Consider the following 11905-nt stretch of genomic DNA (forward strand, 5'->3'; position numbering starts at 1 on the left):
GCAGGAAGCTCGATGCCAAACGCTTCTCTTTGTGTATCTGTGTTCGAGGCATGGAGGATGTAACAGCCACTCGTGGCTCTTTCCAGCACCTCCAAAATCATAGGAAGCAGATCTGTACCGGAGCCAGGAGCTGCTTGGCGAGCTTCCCCTCGTGTTCCCGGCGTGCATCAAATGAGAGGAGAACACAAAGAGCCGATTTCAGGCGCCGTGACATCAGGATTTCACAGAGCTTAACAGACGTGTCACCGTGCCGCCCAAATCTGAGCCCTGCAGATCGATTACAGCGTGGATTAGCTGTGAGCTCGCTCCACACGCCGTGCATTAATGCAACACACTTCAGCTGGAAACAGTCACAGGCCCAAGGGGGCGGAGCCTCCAACAACCAACCTCCATTCAGCCTCCATCGTCTGCTTTACACGATCAGGGGGCCTCTCAGTTACCCTGCTCCAAGGGATGGTACTTCACTACACACAGACACACACACACACACGTGGTCACACACACACACACACACACACACACACACACACACACACACACACACACACACACACACACGTGGTCACACACACACACACACACACACACACACACACACACACACACGTGGACACACACACACACACACACGTGGACACACACACACACACACACACACACACACGTGGTCACACACACTCACATTCACACACACTCACACACACACACACACACGTGGACACACACACACACACACACACACACGTGGTCACACACACTCACACACGTGGTCTCACACTCACACACGCACACACACACACGTGGTCACACACACTCACATTCACACACACACACACACACACACGTGGTCACACACACACACACACACACACACACACGTGGTCACACACACACACTCACACACACGTGGTCTCACACTCACACTCACACACGCACACACACACACGTGGTCACACACACTCACATTCACACACACACACACACACACACACACACGTGGTCACACACACACACACACACTCACACTCACACACACACACACACACGTGGTCACACACACACGTGGTCACACACACACACACACACACACGTGGTCACACACACACACACACACGTGGTCACACACACACACACACACTCACACACACACACACACGTGGTCACACACACACGTGGTCACACACACACACACACACGTGGTCACACACACACACACACACGTGGTCACACACACACGTGGTCACACACACACGTGGTCACACACACACACACACGTGGTCACACACACACACGTGGTCACACCGTATAGCTTCATCTCACTGATCAGCTTAATATAAACGCGTCCGCTGGCAGGGAGGCGACCCCAGTGATACCAGTCTCACTAAAAACTCTTTGGTGGTTCTGATGGTTAATCCTGCGTCACCGGGCCACAGAGGTGAGCCGCCGCTCGGGCGGCTGACTGGTGATTTATGGGCGCACAAACAGGAAGCTGTCAACAGCTGATTCCTATCTCCGGTGTCCGTGAGCGCAGCAGAGCTCAGCTGACTCGAGGCACACAGACTGTAAAGTAAAGATGGATTCTGTGACGGCTGTTATCCAAATATGAAAAAATCTGATTGGCTGCTGTTCAAATATCAGAAATGAAATATCTGCTGATGGACACTTTAAGCTGTGCGTCGCTGTGTCGGGGAGCACTGGCATGTTCACGTTAGCGCGTTTGCTCCCTCGCAGCGCCGCGGTGTATCGATCAGCCCTGCAGTCATGTGTAATCAGTCAGACGGGACGTCGCTGAACCAGATCGCGTGCGATCAGATCTGAATGTGGTCTTTGTATAAATCAGTGTACACAAGTGTGAAAGGTCATGTGCCCCGAGGACGACGACCCAGACAGCAGGACAGGGCTGGGATCACACGGGTGGAGGTGAAGTCCAGACCAGCACCTGCCGGAGGGGCCCTGTGGAGTCAGGGGGTGCAGGATTAGACGCAGGTCCTCCTTAAACGGCTCCTGCTGGGCGATATCGATGCGTTTGAAGGATAAACGGCTGGAGGCACAGCTGACGGTAATGAGCTGAGGCTGATTTACTGGATGAAATGAAAGCAGCTCTCATTTGTGCTCCTGTCTGCTTCTTCACAGAGGCGCTGCTGTTTCCTTGATACCTGCACCCAGCAGGATTTAGCGCAGAGGCAAACAAATGCAAATGCCGGCCTAATTACCAGCAGTCACATCCGGCCTTCGCGGTCTACGTGGGCCGGGTCCTTCGAAGACCGAGAAGGATGCAGCCGACGTTTTGGGACACAGCTTGTGTGACGCTCTGCTAGCATTAGCTGATAGCTTAGCCCTCCACCCTTCATCCACCGACAAAACGCTGACATGGGTGTGCACATCCAGCTGCTTTTAACTAGCACAACACACACAGTGACACACACACTCGAGGGGAAGAGACATTAAGGGTCAAAAGGGTCAAACCTAAACACCTCCATGTGTACCTGCGCATAGTAATGAGTTTCTGTCACAGAGACCTCGTGAGGAAATGTGACGAGGCTCCAGACAGAATGTCTCAAAGACGGCCTAAATAGAGCCACCTTATCTCCAAGGTGAGCTGTGGGGGGGGGGGGGGGTCTCAGGCTTGTCTCACTGAATGAGAATTGACATGAGGGCTTCTTTGGCTCCGAGCAGCAAACTAATGATTTAAGGAATGACACACACACACACCTGATCCACTCCCAAAGACACACCTGGACAAGTCCTGAAATTGACCAGCCCCTAGTTGGCCCCAGCTGTCCCCTGGGCTGGGTACAGCTCCCAGAGATTAGACTGAGCCGGGCTCCTCCTAATGTAGGTGTCAGTCTCATAAAGCAGGTTTGTTTAAACTGGGCAGAGCTGCAGAGTGACGATGACTGGCGTCCTGAGTGGACACACATCGTCCTCCCACTCTGGGACTTCCTGTCTGTTCTTCACGTCTTTGATCTTTTGCGTCGCACTTTTGTGATGTTGAGCTTTTTTACCTGCTGCTGTTTGATTCGTGTTGATTTCAGAGGAAATGCCTGTTTGTGCGATCGTGTTGGGGTGATGGTGCCAGAATCCACCCGTGTGAATGTGTTTGATGCAGCGGCCTGTAGTGTAGGGCAGAGGATAACGTCTGGATCAGCTGCTGGTATTTTCACTGTAGCTACTGTTTGTGTGAGCGCGCTCTCGCCACGTATCTGTAGCAACATGCAGTGCTTGTGTTGGAGCTGATGTGTCCCCTGTGATGCACAGGTCCCTGAACACATCGCCGTCCTCTGCAGTCGCACACGTCTGTAACCGTCCTGTGTCGTGGTTTTGGGATTGTCGTGCCTCAGTGTTCCTGACTTTGGATTGGCTGCTCTGAGCTCCGATCTCTGACTGAACGTGAATCTGATTGGTCAGTTGAACCCGTTTCATCACCGGCGCTCCCGGCTGCAGGTCGCCACCTCCTCCTCTCTCAGCCTGTCATCCCATCACCACGTCATTGTACGCTGGATGTTTCGTCCTCTGCAGCGTGTGTGGGGCGTGGCCTGGTGCTCGAAGCACTAATGCATGCAGTGATCATTCTATCAGCTTTCCTCAGATCAGGGCTGATTACATGGCAGCCATGTTGGAAATGACCAGAAACGGTGAGCTGTATGTGACCATGGCGACGCGCTCGCTCCTCAGGGAGCAGTTTGTGGGCATGCTCAGACTCCTCCACGTTCTACCGCCTGTCTCCTCCTCACACCTTGTAATGGAGACGAGGAAGGTGTTGGCACCAGCGGCCTCCATCATGTTTCTGAGGAGGAGGAAGAAAAGCGATATTTTCAGATCCAAAACTGGAGGAGGGAGTGACGCCTCCTTCATTCTCCTTCATTTCTAGGCCAGGGAATAAAGAGGAGGAGGAGTGGACTGGTCACCTCTGGGACCGCCTTCTCCACCTTTCATTTGTCAGGTGTGAGGTGAGGAGACGACAGGAAGGAGGAGGTGATGGAGAGGAGAGCGTTCACCTTCATGCTCACTCACTGTGACACCAGCGAGCGGAGGAGGGGCTTGCCTACAGGGGGCGCCCTCGGCAGCTCCTATTGACCTGCAGCACACAAACACACACATTCTTGTTTTTATGTCTTAGTGAGGACATCTAATTGACATAATGCTTTCTTGCTGCTTACCATAACCCAGAGCCTAGCTGTAACCCTGACACTAAAACCACATTTTGAGTCTAAAAAATGTCTTCAAACTCATGAGGACGGGCATTTTTGTCCTCATTAGTGACTGTTGGTCCCCACAACCATATGTAAACAGGCACTCACACACACAGAGGTCCTCAGTGGGACTGTGGGGCCTTCAGGAGATCAGATAACATCAGAGAACAGATGTTCCTGTTATCCACCTACTGGTCAAACCTGCTGTTTGCAAGGGAACCCAATCAGAAGCAAGCTGTTAAAGGGGAGGGGCTAAAACAGCTTCTTTCAGACACAGATGAACCGTGTCCTCTCCGAGGCCCAGGATCAGATACAGAAGCATTATTATGAAGCAGGAGTCATGGAAAGCTGCTGTCCATGAAGCAGTGGAGGAGAAAAGGAACAGAGAGGGGTGGAGTTACTGCTCGTGCAGCCTCGCTGGGCGCCCTGCTAACGATGGTGGTGTGGACACGGCACACCTGTGCAGCTATGAGAGCTCTGTGTTAATGTGCTGACAGTCAGAATTGAACGCCCGTCGGGTAATGGCTGAGCGATATGCTAATCCTCAGGATTTATAGATGTGGCTGAAGAGCGGTGAACTCTGACATGTCTGTGAAGGTTCTCAGTCATCCAGGTCATCGTAGTCTAAGGAGCTTGCAAAGAAAAGCGTCTGGACTTCTTTAAGTTACTTGAAGACGTTTCACCTCTCATCCGAGAAGCTTCTTCAGTTCTAAGGTCAAATGGTGGAGAGTCCCAGATATAAACCTAGTGGGAGTGACCCCCCACAGAGGGACAAAAGGACCCCCTGATGATCCTCTAATCACATGATTAGGTAGATCAGCCACAATCAGCCAGAGTTTCGAGTGAGTTCATTGTGAAACCTGGCCCCACCCTATCATGTGATTTCCTGAGGTCAGATGGCCCAGGATGTGAGTGGGTGTTAAGGCGTCTGGGGAGGATCTCAAAACTGTATTATAGATGGCAGAGAGTTGGTGTCGTAAACCCCGCCTCTGTTCAAAGATGGTCGCTCACAGTGGACATAGATGCTTCTTTCACTCCTCTTTCAAACCATCTGTCCTCTCTGTCCAACATGTGAACATTAGTATGGGCTCAAAATGTGGTCATAAGTATTTTGTACTTGTAAAAAAGATTAGTGTGTGGACTTAGCCAAAAAGACCCTGCAAGTTACAGGTACGAATTTTGACCCTATTTTTCTTCCTTTCATCTGATTGGTCAATGTCATGTCAATCACAAATGTAACAATCCAATCAGAGAACAGATGGGTTTGGCTGTCGGGGGGGGGGGCTTTTTTGAACTGCCTTCTTTGCTCTTCTATGTTGTTCCGTGCATGGCACAGCATAGAAGAGCTCCTAAGACGGTGAACTCTGACCTCTCTGTCTAACCTTCACCTCTTTCTGTGTCTTTCTCCTGACAGCTGACGTCCACCATGACCTGCTGACATCACCGTTCCACCGCCCCCTCCTCCTTCCATTTCTTTCCTCGCAATGGCCCTGACCTGTTGGCTGTCGCCATGGCGACTCCCAACCCTGCTGCTGCTGCTGCTGCTCACTTCCTGGTTGCCGGCTGAGTCAGCTTCAACCACGCCCTTCCCCAAAGACCTGGAGCCGATCAGCGTGGTCAGCTCAGAGCGTGAGTATTGCGCGATGGTGATGATGTCCCACTGTGGTCGTTTCACATCACTATAGCAACCGTTCCTTCATCTGATTGGACAGAGACAATCTATCTCTGCTGTGTTCCTGTTTGTTCTGATTTAACTGACCACACCCACATTTGTGAGCATGCTCACACACACACACACACACACACACACACACACACACACACGTTTATGTTTTTGTGCGTTTACAGAGTCGTTTCAGTACCCGGGGTTTCAGGGTTTGCTTCAGGACAACGACACGCTGAGGCTGGGCCTGGACTTCCAGAGGATGCTACGGATCAACCACGTGCTGTACATCGCAGCGAGGTCGGCACGCACGCACATGCACGCACGCACATGCACGCACGCACATGCACGCACACTTGTGTGTTTTCAGCAGCTTGAGTAAACTAGTAAACGTGACCTGTGAGGACACAATAGTGAGTTTCCCGTAGCTGCACACTGCACTGCAGTAGTGAGTCGGTCAGCAGGCTCAACGTGAACATCAAAGTGTTCCTGTGAGCTCTAAATCGTTTCAGTCTCTTTAAATGATGATTTGATGTTCCTGTCAGTGTAAACCTGAGGCTGGAGGAAATCAAAGAGACATTTTTCACGTTTGCTGTCCATAAATTGGTTTCATTGTTGATCCTGAAAATCAAATCCAGCTCAGAGAGCAGCAACAGTCAGGAATGACTCGTGACCACGAACATGCCTTTACTCAGGTGAACGTCTGCCAGTGTTTCCTGCTGTCGGCTGTACTCTGAGAGGATCTTGGTTCCCGTTTGTCACATAAACAGCAGAATGAATATTTCTGGAAACAGGAAGTGACCAGTCGGACGTACTTTGGCCTCCGGATGGTTCCAGCCTGCCCAGCTGACGTTTAGCTCTGTGCTGTTAGTTTGCTCATTAAAATATCCATGAAGTCCGGGGCTGTGAGTAGGACACACACCATGGAAGAACCAAAATACTAATTCATTCATTCAGAGCGTCACGAGGACTTTCTGCCACGCAGCAGGTCTTTGTAGAAAGTGCGACGGAAGTTCTTACGTCAGTTTTTTGGAATATCACAATAGCCCTTTGGAGCTTGAGTATTATTAAGATCCCTCACCGTGGTGCAGAGCACAGATCATACATGAGGATCCGTGTTTTTAGGACACGGCGAACACGCAAGGATCTGAGGCGAGCCTTTGAAGATGGCCTGAGAGCGGTCGAGACTTCATCACTGAATATGTTTTATCAGAAACATTAGAATCAACAGCAAAATCAATAATAATGAACAGCTGTCAGTGTTCCTGATAGGAAGTGCATCATGGAGGGGTTGGATGGGCAGCACGTCGATCGTAGTCCATTAAAGAGGCTGACTCTGTGCTTTGACCTCCGCAGGGATCACGTGTTCGCAGTCAACCTGACGACGGCTTCAGGGGAGGTCGTCCCACAGCTGGTGAGTGCGATCGCTCAGTAAACACACAACGACATGGCTGCGTGGAGTTGTCGGGGTGTCGCCTCCGAGCGTTCCTCACACGCGGTCTTAGGATAAAATGTTCAAAGACAAATGCAACGATCTGTGAGTGCACATGAAGGCAGTCAGAGCTGTGAGGTGTGGGGCCGAGCATGAAGCTGCTTGAGCTGTAAGACATCAGACCGAGGCTGAGCTGAGCAGACCTCCGAGCAGCTCGCTGACAGGAAGCTCAAAGAGGTTCTTATACGTGCGTTTCTGCCTCGTTCACATCACGACACTCACGTGTCAGAGCGTGGGTTCAGTGTCACAGCTGGCCCTATCCATGCAGAGTTAAAGGGAGGGGACCGAGGACAGACCTCTGTGGCACTCCACGTCACAGTGGGTGTGGAAGAGCATCACCAGCAGCGTCGTGTGAAACAAAAAGTTCATTTCAGAGAGAACTGAGTGAAATGTTCTGCTTCGAGCTCCCTCCTCCTCCCGTTGCTGCAGCTCATTGCTTTGAAGTTAGTGTGTCAGGCTGCGTGACGATGACCCTCCACGTGGACGCCAAAATGTCCTCCAGCGTGAGAGAGGAGCCAGGTGGAGGTGAGAGATGCTCATGTTCTGTTGGGCAGACAGAAACCGCAGATGTTTCCTTCTCCTCGGCTGGCCGTCAGCGGCGATGATGTCAGCGTGCCGCGCTGCTCGCTGCAGCCTTTGGTGCTGATGGGTGTCTGCGTGGACCTGCTGTTGACCTGCTCACGGTGCTCGCTGTAAATATCAGCGCGCACAACAAAACTGTGCGTGACGCACAAAGGACGCGCTTCCTTTGATCTGCACACGTCCTCCTGATCAAAGAGAAGAGGTTACGGGGGCTCCTCACGGTAATGGGCCTCCCGGTGCATTGTGGGACGGCGGGCGGCGGCAGCTCTTTGATGTGAGCTGTTACTCTCGTTATCGGTGCTCCGACCTGAGCGGCACGGCGAGGACCACGTCGGTCTGTGTGCGCTTTAATCTGCAGTTATGGACTCGTGTTCTCGTCGGGTTTAGCACGTTTTACCACGGCGCTGATCGCCCACATCTGTTCTTTTAGGGGGAGAGACGGGAATAATCTGTATCCAGCTGGGATCTAATCCCATTTCTTTAAATCCATCATGAATAAAAGGGTTTACAGGCCCGTAGCCCCGCCTCTTTCAAGCTGCAGGCTGGGCTTTTGTCTGTCGAGGTTATCTGTAGGTGTGTTTACATTTCTGGCATGGTATCAGACCTGTTGACGCTGCCTCTGATGCACGCTGAGTGTGAGTGAAATGATGCTCGCTGCGAGGCTGCACGCTGAGGCATCCTGTTTCTATTTTAAAACCCAAATCAGCCCAAATAGGTCGCATTTTTCTGTGGAGCGATGACTCAGCAGCAGAGAAGTGAAGCATGCTGGGTTAGGCGTAGAACGTCGGTGCTGATGGAGAGCGCGAAAAGGTGGCTGCTTGGTGTTGTGGTTGAGACTGAGGTTTGTGTGTGTGAGCTGTTGCTGCTCCGCCTCCTCGCACGCGTGTTCACATCTAATCAAACCTCTGTCCCCCACATGCTGAGAAAATCACGCCCTCACTTTCCTCTTCCTGTGTTTCAGAAGCTGACGTGGAAGTCCAACGACGTCAGCAAGTGCACGGTCAGAGGGAAGAACAGCGTGAGTTCGCCTCCACCTCTGCTTCTGCTGCTCCGTCAGTTTTCCTCACAGTTCTAACTCTGCCTTTGTGTTCCAGGACGAGTGCTACAACTACGTGAAGGTGTTGGTGCCTCGAAACGACGAGACGCTGTTTGCCTGCGGGACCAACGCTTTCAACCCGACGTGCCGAAACTACAAGGTGAGCTTCAGATGGCGGCGCGCTCGGAGAGGGGGCGCGCTTGGAGCGGGGACGCGCTCGGAGAGGGGGCGCGCTCAGAGCAGGGACGCGCTCGGAGAGGGGGCGTGCTTGGAGCGGGGACGCGCTCGGAGAGGGGGCGTGCTTGGAGAGGGGGCGTGCTTGGAGAGGGGGCGTGCTTGGAGCGGGGACGCGCTTGGAGCGGGGACGCGCTCGGAGAGGGGGCGCGCTTGGAGAGGGGGCGCGCTTGGAGCGGGGACGCGCTCGGAGAGGGGGCGTGCTTGGAGAGGGGGCGTGCTTGGAGCGGGGACGCGCTTGGAGAGGGGACGCGCTCGGAGAGGGGGCGCGCTTGGAGCGGGGGCTTTAAAGAACTCACAGCTGCGTTGTGTCTCTCCTTCTGCAGCTCAATATTAAATTCGATAGCTTTTAAACTGCAGCGTGTCGGAGTTCCTCCAGCTCTTAATTAGACTTTAATTTTATTAATTTTCTTTACGTATTTGGCTGCGTGTGGATTATGAGACAGTCGATCATTAAGCAAAGGCAAGCTCATTTTTCCCCTCTTCAGCTTTTTCTCGTGCGTGTTTGAGGGCTGAATTACAGTCATCCCAATGAGACGTGTTCACCGCATCCTTTCACACAATCCTGCACGGACATCAAACCCACTTTACATGGACAGCCCACTTTGACCTTCACTGGACCAGACCAGTGAAACTCCCCCTCCTGTCAGAGTCAGATATGTGAATGTCAGAAGAAGAAGAAGCCGTTTCTGTGTTTCCTACATGATGAAGAAACTCTGCAGTGAAGAAATAAACGTTTAAACTAGGAGAGAAGGTTCCGCTCGCTCGTTGGCCAGACTGTCCTGTAAATTTAAAACAGAAAGTTGTTGTTTGTTCACGGTGCTTCCCCCGCTGTTGATCCACTTTAAAAAACAAATTTCTAAAGCAGACAGTCAAAAAACAGCAACTTTGATCTACTATAATTACTTTAGTGTGGGATGAAAGTCCTCAGAGTAGAGCTGTATGAGCCGTAAGAGCAGGAACAGCTCTGAAAGTTCTTAAAATACAAAATATGTCTAAACTATGAGGGGGAGGGGCTATGGCTGCAAGCTCTCTGTGAGGTCACAGCTCAGTGGGCTCATATCAGCCTCTAGGTTCAAGTGTGGAATCACTGAGCGGGTGGATGTCGGGTGGGGTTGCACGATGTTGGGTGTTTGGATGTCGGACAATGGGTTAGGGTGTTGGGTAGGTGGATGTCGGGTGGGTGGGGGTTACAGAGAGGATGCTGCACTGAAAAGCTGGCAGCTGCTTTGGTCACTCGCAGGTTTCAGGCCCTTTCTCAATTCTCAAGTGAGTCCGTGCTCGTGTACTCGGCGAGAACGATGTCACAGGTCTGGAGCCTCTTAATTTCACTGTGAGTAATATGTTATGAAGCTTAACTTTGATCACAGCCAAACCGGTTTACTCAGGAACAAATAAAACTGAAATACACCAAACATTAACATTTAGAAGTGAGCTAAGTGACTTACATATCATGTTTAACCTCAGTGGGGGGGTTGTAAACAATGTGCCGGGAGTCCGCTGTTCTCGCCGGCTCTAGTGATCCTCGACCTCACTGTCTGCTATGGAGCTGGCGGGTCACAGACGTCTCCGAAAACGTCGGAGCGCGTTTGGAAATATGTGATATCTTGATAAATCGAGCAGATATATGAAGTTCACACAGCTACATTCTCTCCTGAAAATAACTTAAAAGTTTATTTTGTGACCCAGAAAGAGTAATATTTAAAAGTTTTTAGCCTCGCTCGTCCGCCATTGCCACGTTTGGGTTTGGGACGAAATGCATTCTGGGATATTTAGCTGTACCAGCTACACACAAGTCACCACCGATGCATGCTCGATAAAACGGGCGGAGCGAGAACACATCCGGGACTGTTTCGCGTTCTCGGCTTGATGCGTACTTTGAACTGGAGCAGTACTTGGTCTCCGACTGATGCATGTTGATACAGGGCCTCAGGCTCTCGATCAGCTGCAGTAAAATGTGAAAAAGGATGCAAACAGGAAACGGAGAGTGTCCCCCTTCAAAGTAAAAGTGGTGCCTTTTTGGAACTTGCGGGTGCAGCAGTAAGACAGGTTTGCCTGTGTGTCCATGTGTAATAATGAGTGAAGGACTAATGAAAGGACCAATCACAGCTCAGTGGTGAGAGCACCGTCCTGCTGCTTCTGGACGTGAGTCATTCTGACATGAACTGAAGGTAATGACTTTGATATTTTGCGAGTTATTATTTTAAAATGTTTAATTTTTTAATTCCAGTCAATTAAATGGAGCCGTGCTTCCTGCTGAGCGCTGCTGTGACTGATTACCGCAGTCGCATAAAGTGAGCGCCGCCTTTGTTTCCCGTCACTGTTTCCTAACAACTCGCTGCTGTGTCTGAGTGCGTCTGTTCTCTCCGTGCCCATTATCCTCTCAGCCGCTCAGCTCCCCCCGCCGTCACCAGCGTCGGGTTAATGAGCGCAGAGTTGACATGACGGCGTCCCCAGATCCTAATTGAAAGTGTCAGGTGGATCGGGACCCCTTGTCGAGACCTAACGACACTTTCACAACAAAAGCCACAATTTCAGGTGTCAATCCAGAACTGCGCTCTTATTTTCTTTTCCCATCACGCCGCCGTGCCGCTGCGGTTTGATTGACAGCCAATGACCCCATTTAGCAGAAGCTTTGTGTGCTTTGAAACCTCCGGCGGTGAGAAGGAAACCTGCTCACCCGAAGCTCACAGAGCGCTCTGTTC

At 51.5% G+C, this 11905-nt stretch overlaps 1 protein-coding gene across 5 annotated transcripts in view; it reads left to right on the plus strand.

Annotated features, from left to right (window-relative positions):
- The window catches only part of LOC113015379 (semaphorin-6D-like), a 94075-nt gene that overhangs the window by 43283 nt on the left and 38887 nt on the right, over window positions 1-11905 (plus strand). For all 5 annotated transcript variants that reach the window (XM_080295714.1, XM_080295717.1, XM_080295715.1 and 2 more), the window contains 5 exons: window positions 5608-5822; window positions 6042-6156; window positions 7213-7270; window positions 8892-8948; window positions 9025-9126. In XM_080295714.1, the coding sequence (XP_080151840.1) occupies window positions 5678-5822; window positions 6042-6156; window positions 7213-7270; window positions 8892-8948; window positions 9025-9126 (477 nt within the window). In that variant the 5' untranslated portion in view covers window positions 5608-5677. The remainder of the gene's footprint in view (window positions 1-5607; window positions 5823-6041; window positions 6157-7212; window positions 7271-8891; window positions 8949-9024; window positions 9127-11905) is intronic.

Source organism: Astatotilapia calliptera, chromosome 22 (assembly GCF_964374335.1).
Source record: "Astatotilapia calliptera chromosome 22, fAstCal68.1, whole genome shotgun sequence".
NCBI classification, from domain to species: Eukaryota; Metazoa; Chordata; class Actinopteri; order Cichliformes; family Cichlidae; genus Astatotilapia; species Astatotilapia calliptera.